The sequence below is a fragment of the Mustela nigripes genome, chromosome 12 (assembly GCF_022355385.1).
Source record: "Mustela nigripes isolate SB6536 chromosome 12, MUSNIG.SB6536, whole genome shotgun sequence".
NCBI classification, from domain to species: Eukaryota; Metazoa; Chordata; class Mammalia; order Carnivora; family Mustelidae; genus Mustela; species Mustela nigripes.
The window spans coordinates 144,996,167-145,009,641 of NC_081568.1; the positions used below are offsets into that span (position 1 = coordinate 144,996,167).

The 13,475-nt window shown below is 45.0% G+C and overlaps 1 protein-coding gene across 5 annotated transcripts in view; it reads right to left on the minus strand.

Moving 5' to 3' along the window:
* Positions 1-13,475, minus strand: part of KCNN2 (potassium calcium-activated channel subfamily N member 2) — a 460,896-nt gene that overhangs the window by 34,176 nt on the left and 413,245 nt on the right. For all 5 annotated transcript variants that reach the window (XM_059416113.1, XM_059416111.1, XM_059416114.1 and 2 more), the window contains one exon: positions 2,403-2,544. In XM_059416113.1, coding sequence (XP_059272096.1) covers positions 2,403-2,544 — 142 coding nt within the window. The remainder of the gene's footprint in view (positions 1-2,402; positions 2,545-13,475) is intronic.

Sequence of the window (13,475 nt, forward strand, 5' to 3'; positions counted from 1 at the left end):
GTCATACCTGATTCAACAATAAAAAGGAGAGTGGGGGAGAACATCTTGCCTAAAAGAAACACCAAGGAAATTGTTTCTAAGAAGCTTAAGGGGAAAGACTCTACAATTAGCAGTTCTGGGTTTTTTGTTTGTTTGTTTTTTGCTTTGTTTTTTGTTTTTATAAATAGCATCATTCATGTCCCTTGTGGGCTTGTTATGGCCCTCCAAAAATACATCCATGAAAATTTTATTTCCCAGAGCATTATGCTATAGAACAAAATGCTATCTTCTGAGGGGAAAGGAGGAAGTGATCCAATAGTTAACAGAACAGACCATCCCCAGCATAATGAAAAAAAATTTTTTTCATTAAAATGCACAGAACTGCATTTTTCTTTTATAAGCCAACCATGTGAAGTGATACCCACATATTATATTCCTTACAACTGGGACCTGAAATGGTCATCTTGTGGCTCCTGGTGGCCTTAAAACTAGCCCTGGATTTTATGGGAGTGGACCTCCTCAGCCTGAGAACACATAGCTGCCTTACCCCAGGTCGGTACTACCGAGTGAGAGAAGAATGTTCCCGCTCCAATCTATGCCACAGGCACGCAGTCCTTCCTGCTAGTTCTGACTCTTGGAACAGTCCCCTGAGGCAGCTGTTACAAGGGTACGGGCTTCCCTGGCCACTGTTCAAAGGCCTTCACATGGAGAGCCTGTGCCTCTGCTGCCAACCTGGGGGTGGACACAGGGGAGGCATTGGGAGAGATGCCTAACTTCAGAAACGCTGGGAATTTCCTGCCTAAGGAGCTCCTGGTATTAGCTCTCATATCCTGACCCAGGCAGAAAATCAAAGAAGCAGCGAGATAATATTTGGCTGTATCCAAACTAGAAAAAGCAGCTAAGCAACGAATAGAACATAGGTCACTGCCAACAATGTGGCAATGGGAAGTGATGCCTGGCTTCGGCATTTAAAAGTTCACACCGCATTATGATCAGTTTGAGACAACTTGCCACCCTCCCGTCGTCATCTACAACACATAGAACAGGGGCGCCTGGGTGGCTCGGTGGGTTAAAGCCTCTGCCTTTGGCTCAGGTCATGATCCCAGGGTCCTGGGATTGAGCCCCACATCGGGCTCTCTGCTCAGCAGGGAACCTGCTTCCTCCTCTCTCTCTCTCTACCTGCCTCTCTGCCTACTTGTGATTTCTGCCTGTCAAATAAACAAAATCTTAAAAAAAAAACAAAACACATGGAACAAACTAGTCCCAGTCAAAGTGGAAGGTGTAAGAAGTAAGGGGGTGTGTCTGTACCTGCCACAGGTCTCAGAACGGTGGTATGTCGGGGTGCCTGAGTGGTTTGGTCGGTTGAGCGTCTCTTGATTTTGGCTCAGTCATGATCTCATGTATCGTGAGATCAAGCCCCACATCAGGCTGCAAACATTTCTCAGTATCTCCCCCAGACCTCACCTCCCATTCCAGCCCTCATGTCAGACCACCTTCCACCTTTTTTCTTTTTCTTTTTTTGGCGCACGCATACACTAGAGAAGACAAGCAAGGCAGGGACAGGTAAAGAAGCAGACTCCCCACTGAGCAGGGAGCCCTAAGCCAGACTCCATCCCAGGACGCCGGGACCATGACTTGGGCAGAAGAGAGATGCTTAACTGACTGAGCCACCCAGGTGTCCCCACTTTTTTACTTGACTCTGTGTGTTCCTGGCCCAGTGGTTGTGCTCAAAGGTACGAAGCTCCTCCCTGACCTATTGCCTTTAAACAAACCATTTCCTCCTCCTGGATGTCTATCCTTGCCTAAGCCTACCTTAACTTAGAAGTCAACTTTCCCACAACAGAGAAGAATATGTTATTCAGAAAATTGTAAGGAAAATACATTTTAAGTAGGTACTATACGATACTTAAAAAAAAAAAATCTGTATGTAAGTAGCCCATGCATTCTAAACCCAAGTTCAAGGGTCCATCATAGTCTAATTCTGTAACCAACAAAATGTGTAACTCTTCAGCCCTTCGCCACACTTCAGGCCAGGTTATCAGGGTCCCTGTTTTGCAGATAAGGAAAGTAAGTTTCAGAGAGAAGAAATTTACTAAAGTTCACATAACTAGTAGGACAATGGCAGAAACCACTGAAATAAAGAAATTTCTGGCTGAAGCTGAAGCTCAAAGACCAGGATTTGCTCATCAAAATTAGTCCCTCTCCCCCAAAGAGCAATCCAGGGGCACAGTGAGCTTCACGGAGCTGTGTCACGTTAAGAATGAAGATGAAAATCAGTGATGTCCTCTCCCAACCCAGAACTGATCATTAATGCTTTGCCGCTCACGGTCAGGAAACCGAATGGCACACCGTCACACCATCATGTGGAGTGCCTTCGCGATCTTAGAGAATCAGTGAAAGAAACAAAGTGGCAGGATACTTACCATTATTCCAGTAAGCAAACAGACGCCTTTCCCACAGTATGTGTTTGGTACCATGTCGCCATACCCGATGGAGAGAAAAGTTATTGATATCAACCACATCGCTCCGAGGAAGTTGCTGGTAACATCCTGCTGATCGTGGTACCTGAAAAACAGCAAACAGAGCCATTCCTTTTTAATTCATCCACAGAACGGCTACCAGATCCAATCCAGGAAATGCACTGAGTAGCTTCTACAAAGTGATCTACGTGGAGGGCTTCAAATCTCACTATTAGGTGTAAATACAATCGAGGTTCCACCTGAGCAATCTGACAGATGTCAGGAAGTTCCCCAACGTTAAAAATAGTCTGAAAGAGGAACTCTAAAAAAAAATAATAATAAATAAATAAATGAGAGCTGCTATGCTCACAGGTGTAAACTGATAAATGCAGATGTGTCTCTGAACTCTGCCCAGACCTGCCGCCGAGATGCCTAACTTATGGGACACCGTGCCGCGCTGGATTCAGCCTGCGATCTCCCCCCCCCCCCCATCCTGAGAGTAGCAGGAGCCATGCTGCTCCCTTTGCTGAGATTGTCCTTTTCTACCTTTAACTCCGTGATGCTCTGGCTCCTAGTCATCCTTCAAAATTAAATGTGGGGGGTGGGAGGGCAGCCTTTTCCATCTGCTTGTCTCCCAGCCCTGCCCATAGACCCCCTCAGCATCCTTTGTCTTCCTCCCTCATCAGACAGTACTGTAACGGTCTACCTTCTGAAATGACTAGCTGTCTTCCCTGAAAATGGGACAATGATTGCACAATCCTGGCCTGGACTTGGAGCTATGTGAGTGGCTCCCCTGGAAGAACTCGCCCTGGATGCCTGTTCTTTATAGTCATGAAGCAGAGTGGCCCTCCTTTGGTCTCCATGGCAGTCAGACCCCAGACTCTGGTCACCAGAGACATTCTTGCTCATCACCAGCTTCTCCGAAGGACCCTCTTCCTTCCCAGCTGTCAGATGCCCCTGGGGAGGACTCTCCTGTCCTCACGTCTTATTCTCCAAAGCATGCCGATAACCTCCTAGCTTGCACACACACAGCTTACTGAAGGGCATCCTTTAGATTATAACTCTTTCATGATACTGGGGTTCTCTCTAGAGTACACTCCAATAAGAGCTTGCCTAAAACAGGGAACACATGATGCCAGAGAGGGGAGGCAGGAATGTTCATGTCCTAGTCAACGTCTAATGGTGAGACAAAGCTTCATTACCAAGCATGATCTACGGAAAGATCAGATACATTTAAGAGTCAAAAACTCTGATTCCCTGACACCTATGAAATATTTGTGGAGCGCCCACTAAGTGTTTAGCACTTGACTTCCATGTTCTCAATTTACGTTAATATTTTAAGACCTAGACGACCTTTTTGGCTGAAACAGCTACTGTCTTCACCCCCTCTATATCAATAAAGTGTCGCTTGGAAAATGTGATCACGTCTCAGGTATTTCTACACCATGAGTGACCAGAACACATCCGCTAGGCACAAGGAACTACAAAAGAGGAGTTTGAGATTTAAAACTAAAAGAGAAGGCCTCTAAGGGGAACCTCCATGGCTGGTGTCCTCAAGGAAATAACTTGGGCATGGCTGTGCAATCTTTCCAAACTATTCTTTCTGGAGCGCTTTTCATTTGTTTCCTGAAGCTTGGAGAAGGAAGTAAATGGTTTCAAAAATCACAAGAAAACACATTCACTGGAAACTTAAGCAAGCTGACTCCTCTTTAGTTGCTTAACGTAATAAATACCTGAGTTTTAAATACGCAGACTCCTCCCATCCTCATTCGACTCTTTGCAAAATCCTGAAGCATTATGCTGTGACATCATTGTGTCAATATTTACTATACCCTACGCACTACTGTAATCCTGCAGTGAAGGTCCTGATTAGAAGCAAACTTTCTAGGAATTGATATTTTAAGGCTTGGGATTTACCACTAAATTATCTTTTTTTTTTTTTGCTTATGGAGTAATAACCTGCCTGAACGGAAAAACAGCATCTCAGACTAATGTTTATGTTACATTCAGATATACTTAGTTGTGAACAGTCAAAAATGAGGTAATTAGGGAACCACGTTAGACACTATCTGAATAATCAAGATTTCTTTCCTGGCAACTCAAATATTAAACTTACCCGAAGGATGATATTATCCCTTAGAACTGCCAGGTTTGGAATGACACCAGATTCACACCACCGTGAGTGATTAATTGCACAATTTAAAAAGCAGAGGAAATATTTCAAGACTTTTTTTTCCCTTACAGATGTTTATTTCACGAACTTACTCAGGCAATGCCGACCTTCTTCTTCACAAGGACTACTCTATGAAAGACATGAAGAACTGACTCAAAGTGGCAAAGTTCAAGTTCTGATCACTAGGAATACTTGTTTAAGGAAAAATACATCAAATAAGATTAAAATGAGAGCAAGGAAGGCCTGCTGATCTCAAGCCTTTAAAATCAGAACTCAGACTTACTGCACTATTTTAAAGCAGGTGCACACTTCATAGACATAAAGGTTTCAAGATCAGCTTTGAGGTTTGAAAAGAAGCAAAATATTCCTTCTCTTAGTTTCCATTCATGTCTTCACTGTTGATTGTGGGTCTACTGCTTTTTCTTAAATATGACAGTTTTCTATAGTACTTGTTGAAATGTGCCAGGGTTATCTTTCCAAAGGCATTACAGAGTTCTTCCCTGAACGAGGTGGTCTTGGCTCCACACCCCTGACTCCCCCGCAGAGCCTTTCCACACGCACCAGTTCTGGTCACACGAATGGCTGGCACTTAGGCCATCCTCTTTTATGGTTTTGTTTCTGGCCTGGAAACGACTTTCCTTCTTCCTGGAAACAACTCCCCCCACCCCACCCACCTTCCTAGCCCTGATTTGTACTTAGAGAATCTACTCATCGGTCCCCTTTTCCAGACTCCACAAAGCTTTTGGGCAACGTGGTACTCCAGGACTCCAGGCTGGTTCTTTGTCTGCAGGAGACTCCTGTAGTGCTCTCTAGTGTCATCAACCAATGCTAATTCAGCCACAAGACATGTAATGTATAATCTTCTCATCTAACATGCCCCCAGAGTCTTAATTATGAAAAATTCGAGGACAAAGACTAGGCCTTTATTGAATGAACCAGCATGACAAAATGAAACACTTATTCTCAAATTGATGTGCCCTTGTGGCCACATGCTAGGCCTTCAGGATCACATACACAGCAGCACAAAAAGGGGACAGAAGTGAGTCTTGCCCATCAATCAATCTGTCATGTTCTCTTCCAAGATCTGTATGCAACTTATAAGGTATTTTTACACTTATAAAAGATAATTCAGCAACGGAGGTGAACAGCAGACAAACTAAGTTCATTAACCATTTTTTTATTAAACATGCAATTAATACTAAAAATGTCAAAAAGATCTCATCTCAATTGTCAGCTCTGATCTCAGATGCCAGCCTTGGTTGTAGAATAAAAAGTATTATGGAGACTGAAATGCATGTGATTCATCCACCATTGGTTCTCTCTTGTGATTCTACCTTTCTCTCTGAAGATGCCACTAAAAGGACAGCAAGGCAATTTTTAAAAGGTATAAACCCACAAGAACAAAAAGAAAGGAAAGGAAAGATCAGAGCATGAAAAAGAACACAAATTCATACGCACAAAAGTACATGGGGAGTTCTGTTTCTAGCCAAGAAGGACTAACAAGGGACTGGATTTACACTGCCTCTCAAAATGACTACAAAACCAGAGTATTTGAGACAATGGTTAAGGAGACATAGATCAACTACTAATAAAGGCCAGTGATTCCCAAGAGATGGTAAACAACCACAATGGTCATATAGTTGTGCCACTTTAACACCTGAAGAGAATCCCCAGGATATGGCTCAGGGAGGGAAACCAGGCAAAGCCCACAGTTTTCCCAAATTCAGGAACACACCTGGAAATCTGCAGGGGGTGGGATGGTGGAGTTCACAGGGTCAAAATCCAGAGAGGAGAAATCTACATCAATGGAAATCCAGAAATTTGCACAGCAGTCTCCTTGATTATTCAGCTAAGGACTAATCAATATGTGGGTGTGAAACCCCAGTGTTGAAGAAATGGAAGTACTTTACAAAGTGGTTCAGTATCACTTGAAGGTATGTTGTAGTAAGTGGCATCCTGTCCAGTGAAAAAAATACAGTGATAAGTTAGTTACATTGTACCTAAGTGCATAGGTATGCTGTTAGCCTCAAGGAACCACGAAAATACTACTTCAGAGAGTAATAACTGATAACACAATAAAGGAGAGAAGATGGAATAATTTAAAAAAATCCAAAAAGAGGCAGAAATAGAAAAAAAGAACAAAGAACAAATGGGGACAGAAAACAAACAGCCAGAGGATAGATTTAACCAAGCATATCTGTAACCACATTAAATATAAATGGCCTAAATACCTCCAATGAAACAGCATAGGTTGTCAGAGAACCCAAGAAAGGTTCACAACAAGGAGAAACCAGTTATCATGCAGAGTGGCTAAGAGCCAAAGCTGGAAACAGACAACCAATGGTGTCTAAGTAAATGGAAGGATAGATGCCCACGTGTGTGTCCCTTTCTGGTATCACCAGACACTAACAGGAGTTTATAGTTTAGTTCCTGCAGATAGACTGCAGAGTCTGACCTGAAGATCAGGAAAGATGTTTGGGGCTGAAAACATGGGGACTGAATTCAAGTCTCCAAAGTGATCAGCAGGATCTCCAGTTCCCTTTCTTCACTGCCTATCCCTGACCCTGTAAGAGATCTCAATAATAGGACTCACTATTACAGAGAAAGAATATTTTTCTTTGGAGAAACAACACTTTAGCGAAAGACATACATGTACTAACATCAAGGATTCCCTAATGAAAAACATGCAGCTTTCTGCTTATCCATCCCACAGGAAATTTCACCACACAACAAGCACCTCTCTCCACACAGAGCCTCCAACTTCTACTCTTGAACATGCAAGGACTACAATTGATTGGCACACATCTGATGTATATTCTCTACGGAAAAGATGCGGACAACAAAGGGGAGGAGCAAAGAAGACATAAAGAAAGAAAGGAAAGTAGGAATGGATGGGGGGAGCGAGGAAGCAGAAGAACCTGGATATAATGCAGGGTGTTGGGGACAGGACTACTGAACTCTCTAATTTCTTTCAGCAAAGACCTACGCGAAAACATGGCATCCTGTGGATGTCAAGTGCAATTGAAGAATAAAAGGGGACTCTTTTTTTTTTTGAAGTTAATATTACAGTGAAAAAAATAATCACAACATAAGAATATAAACTAGCAGGAATCTCCCAAAAGCAGAACAAAGGGACAAGGGTAAAAGAACAAGGAAAAAGATACACTCTCAGAGAATCAACACAGAGGGCCTAACAACTGAATCTCCAGAAGAACACAGAAAGGGGAAGGAAGGAGATGAGCATGTTCCTTTATATCTTTGGTTTTCCAGGAAAATGAAGGCAGGCATCTCTAAGGTTCTCGTTGCTATCTGCATACGGAATAAAAAAAAAGATCCATGCTGTTGGGGTTGGAGGTGGTAACAGTAGATTTTAAAATACTAGGAATAAGGAAGAGACCTTGAGAAGTTTCAGACAGGGGAAAACCATATCACAGCTAAACATTAAAAACGGTTGCATGTAAGATGATTTGTGTGTGTGTCTGTGTGTCTGTGTATTATAGTGGAAGAGGGGGAGGCAATCTATTTCTCCTGGATTGATAGAAGGGCAGGATGGAGATTCTGGGCAATTCTGGGAGGAAGAACTGAACAGGCATGGCTCTGCTTGCCCACAGAGCAGGCATCTCTGGTTCTCTGTGTGGTCAGCTCCCCCAGGGCAGGGGTGAGCCCCCCAGGTTATGTGGTGTACCTACAACTCCGTGTACTTCAGTGGTGGATGAGGGGACCCCCAGGCAGCCCACTGGGCTGTAGGTCAGGTGGGATGTCCAGATCTGCTTCACATCAGTAAGGAAGATGCTATTTTGACGTTGACCAGTTGAAGACCCAGAGAAGTGAGAGCAGGATGATCAATGCTCTCTCCCCAAACCCTGTGTGCACGTCATTTGGATTTAAAGAGAAAGCAAACAAGTGATTCGATTAATGAAAACAAAGAAGCACAACAAGAAGTCCACTGAAGGCACGCACCTAGGTTCAAAGGAGAGAAGTGCTGAGTATCAACAGCTAACAAAGGAGGGTGACCTGCCTCTCTGTACATGACCTTGGAATCACCCACGAAGCATTTAAGAATAACCAAGCAAAAGCCTGGTGTCCCAGGACATGGATTTTTTTTTTTTTTTTTTTTTTAAGAGCTCTCAAGTGATTTTAATGTGTTGGTCAGCCTGAGAACCATTATGGGCTTTATTTCAGAACTTCCTCATTCAACCTACATGTACTGGGAATATGCAGATGAACAGAAAAGAGGGAGAGTTCATGGAAGTTTAATATATGGTAAGGGAGAAAAAAACTGATGGCCAAGAATAATCAGGTAACAGGGAAACTGGCATGAATGTGAAGACGAAAGGTCAAGGCAGTTCAAGATGCAATGTATGTAACAGACTGAAAGCGATGACAGGATTATTTCACAATAGGACAGTGATGCCTAAAATTATCATTTTAAATTCCACCAGAATGCAATCCAGTAGGTCGAAGTATGCTACTGAGTACCTCTCTGAGCGAGGGCTCTAAAGTGAAAACAGATCATCTTACGTATAAAACTATTCCGTGAATATATTTATGCGAAGTTCTTTCAGACCAGAGAATGTGAACATATGACTTTCTTCTTGTCCTTTCCTTGCTTTCCTGCTTTTCTGTCACTGAGTTGTGGACACACAAACATGGCTTCACGGTTTTGGGGGTCCCCATGTATTGACTTCCTTCACTACTGATAAGTATATGCCAAGGAAAGGGACAGAGAGCCCAGTTTCAATTTCGGCAGGAGCCTGTTCTGATTTTCATTAAATGCATATTTCTTTCTTAACTTTAAAGCGCCAACGTGAGTCTTCTGTTCGGATTTCATTTTGCTCCTGTTGCCCATTTGGATTGCTTTCCTGTCTTCTGTTAATTTGGAAAAGTCAAAAAGCTAAAGGCGTCTCTCTTTTCCTCCCTCCTCCCCATTTCTCCCTTCTTGCTTCCTCCCCACCTGTTTTGTGCCAGGCTTGCCGTCGGGGAGCTCGAGAGGGCGTGGTTCTCTAAAACTACCAAGTTCTTTTCATGTGTTAACCTTGGTTAATGAGAGTTTCATTCACTGTATGGATAAGAAGACTGAGCTTTGGGTAGGGACCATCAGTGGATATGTTCTAAGAGCACAAGCTTCCTACGAAATAAAGCTAAAAGTCTCTAGAAAAAGAGGGGGATGATAGACCAATTTTTCAGACTTGGAAGAATTATATTATGTCCCACCCTCCCAAAGAGATATTGTCTCTATTATTCTTGCATCTTCACTTACATGAGAATAAGTGAGTTCAGAAAGGACTTGCCGGTCAGTAAGTTAACAGTCTCAGTTCTCTAAGTATTTGACAATGATCTATTTTAAAAACCTATAGGAAGACAGTGGTATCACACTAATGGACCCTAAAAACAAACTTGAAACGCCTTCTTAGCACTGGGGCTCTCTCTGATAAAAGGGCCGGGGTATTAGGGAGGGCACATGTTGTGATGAGGACTGGGTGTTATACACAACTAATGAATGACTGAACACTATATCAAAAACTAATGATGGGTTTGTTGGGTAATTGAATATAATTAAAAAAAAAGAGGGGGGTGTTGGTGAAATATGGCCGGCTTTGGACAGAACTTCCAGGTCTGAGAGCCATGGTCGCCAAGTCCGGTTCCTAAAAGTGAAGATGGAGAAAGACCCCAGGGCATACATGCCCATCATGAGAGATTTTCCTGAACAGAAAACTCAATTTAAATAATAGTTCTCAATCCTAGCAGACCAAATGCCATGTCTTGAGATGGAACTCAAACAAAAATCAGTGTAACACCCTAACTGCAATACAGAGAAATAAAACAGGAGTACTTTACAATAAAGAATGTATTTCAGCATCTAAATATTCAGACAAGACTAACTTAGAAGACATGAAGATCAGTGAGTTGGTTTGTACCTTTAATGTAAACACACTTGTACACAATTCAGTCCGATGAATATGAACTGTTTTGGCAATTCCAAAGCCACGGGGGTGCGGCCAGAGCTGATGTGATCTTCTGAAATGTGAAAAACTTCCAGCCAAACCCCAAATATAACAAATGACCATACTCCCTCCACTTATACATTCTACATATGCTGTCAACTGTATTATTATAAATCATGTAATTAAAAAAATGAAGTATATATTCCAGTCGGACAAACATATTTTGTTTATGCTGATAGTGGACTGAGGTCTAAGCTAATGAAAATTGTAAATAGGTTTTTAGTACACAGAATGTCCAGCAGGTCGGTCCAAGGCCAGGGGAGACGCAGATCCTCTGCGGGAAGGACTGTCCCATGCCCATCAGAATACAGAGCAGCTCTGCCTCCAGCCAGTGACCAACCAACCAACCAAAAAGCCCTTCTCCAAAACGTTTGTTTTTTTTTTTTTTAACTTTTACTTCAAAAGTCCTGGGGGCAGTATTCCCTCCAGTGAGAACCACCGGTCTAGAGTTTCTGCTGGGAGGCTCCAACAGCCATCCAAAAATCTCGAGCTGATTGCATGTCAACATATCCAGAAAGCGAACGAAAAAACCTTGGAATTCAGCACTAATGAGATTCTCAAGCCCCTGCCCCTCCCCAGGCGATCAAAGGAACATCCGAGGCTCCCAAGGCTTGCATTTCTGACCAGTCTCTTTCCCCTCTTTGTGCCTTTCTTTATTCCCTTCCCAAACCTTCGTTATTCACCTTTTCCGAGGCATGCTGCCTCCTCTCAGCTCCTGCTCCATGCCAGGCCCCTCACACTCACCGTGAGCTCCTCTCCAAGGGGGCAGGTGGAGGCCCGGCACACAGAGAGGGAGCTATGCAGGGTCAGGCCCCAAGATGCCCCTCCCAGAAAGTCACTTTTGCTAAAAGCACTAGAGCTTCCATCTGACACAGGCCAGCCTCTGCCAATGGCCAGCGGTGGTTGCCTACGTGGGCCTGGCCCGGCCATGGCTTGTGAAGCCTCTGCATGATCTCCCCTTCTGCAGACCCATCCACCTGGCTTCTGGAAGGCTGAGAAGAGTGGAGGGAAGGGTAGTCACTAGGTGGCAGCGGCACACCAGCTTATCCCCAAGGCTGTCCGGCTGAGTTGGGCCTAATCGGTGCCAGGGTCAGGGTCCTGAGGGCCTTTACTGGGAATACTTCCCAGCAAAAGCCCTTGCCCTGGGTGTCCTGGAAGCAGGGGCTGTTCCACGTGAGAAACAGCAGTGATGGGTAACACAGACAGTCCCAAGCCATTCCTCCGTCCTAGGTCCAGCAGTCCTCAATGTTGCCAAGAATCTTAGGGGCATCTCCCAAGGTGGGATGGGTGGGTGACTGAGTGGGGAGAGGAGTGGGGGAAGGGGAGAGAAAAAGAGACAAAGAAAGGGAGAGAGAGAGAGAGAGTCATACCCCCAACCTGAGATTCTCTCTAGATCACAGACCAGACCTTACCTCCTAAGTCTGTAAGAAAAAAACAAAACTGAGGATTTTTTTTTTTTTTTAACTAAAACTTGTCCATGTTGGATTTGAACCCGCATTTGCAGATACATAAGTTGGGGGTCTTGTTTCCATGCTCTGAGATGGGGTCCAGGAAGGACAGCTCTGCCTTCAGAGCTGCAGCCTCTCCTGTTAGCTCTTTGAGTCCCGGAGTGGCGAGTCTTCCCAGCCGAGCCTCCCCCTCTCCTCTAATATCAGAATCCTGCCACCTGCCCGGGGAGAACCACGGACTATCCCCACGCAGCCTGCTCAGGCCCTAAAGACTGGATGGGAGATCTAGGCTGAGCCGGTGCTCTGTTTGCGTGCAAGAGGACACAAAGGGGAGCGTCTGCTTTGGCGAAGGCACCTTCCTGCCCACAGCTGAGGTGGCAGACGGTGGGGGGGGGGGGCTTGATGTTTCTCCCTTCCCGCACACTGACTGGTCCCACTGAGACAGAACATGCAGGGGGAAGACCTGAGGAAGGACAGGAAGGCAGCCTAAGGCAGGAGCTGGCTCGGAACCCCAGGGGAGAGGACAGCAGAGCACAAAATAAGGAGAGCAGGGACAAAGGGGGACGCTGGGCAACCAGAAACCAGAGAGAGAAAATGCAAGAAGAAAAAGAAACAGCTGCCAGGATTCCTGTGCTATTCTGTTCCCCTGCCTCCTCAGCCTCCCACCGACCAGTGCTTGGACCCTGGCTGGGGCGGGGGGAGGTGCACCGGGGAGGAGGAGAGAAGAAACCACAGAGGGTCTGAGAAGGTCACCTGTACGGTTTTCCCCCTTCTAGGAACTGTGCCTTGCTTGCTTCAGCACCAAGCATCCTGAATGAAAGGAAAACACAGGTCCCGCATCACGCAGGAGGGGCACCTGGGGGGCACAGGGCCCCCTCAAACTCGACCCACTGCCTCCGAGGGCCTAGACCAAGCCCCGGCTGCCCTAAAGGCTCAGAGGTCTGTGAGAGCCAGAGGGATATTTTTACACCGGCCGGAGACGAAAGAAGAGAAGGAGGGCGCCCAGCCAGGAAGACGAGGAGGCTCGGGGTGAACAAGAGCGAGAAAAGACGGCAGGGAAACAGTCGGCGCCTAAAACTGGCAAAGCACACACAGGTGCGTTTCGACTCCAGCCGGCCTCCTTACAAACTTATCCAAATTAAAAAAACAAAACAACCAAACAAAACAAAGAAATACTCATGTATGGCATTAAGGAATCACAGGCTTGCACTGGTTCCCACAAGGGGTGCCGACTCCTCCCAAGAAAGAAGCACAAGAAGGAAAAAATTAAATAAATAAAGCCAATTCCACAGGCTTTCGTTAGCCTTCCGTTTCCAGGATCTGAAGTATTTAAAAAACGGCAGTCCACACCAGCACCCGGCCCCACGGCCACCCCCTCCAGACGTCAGGTAGGGAGAGTGCACCCCGAGAA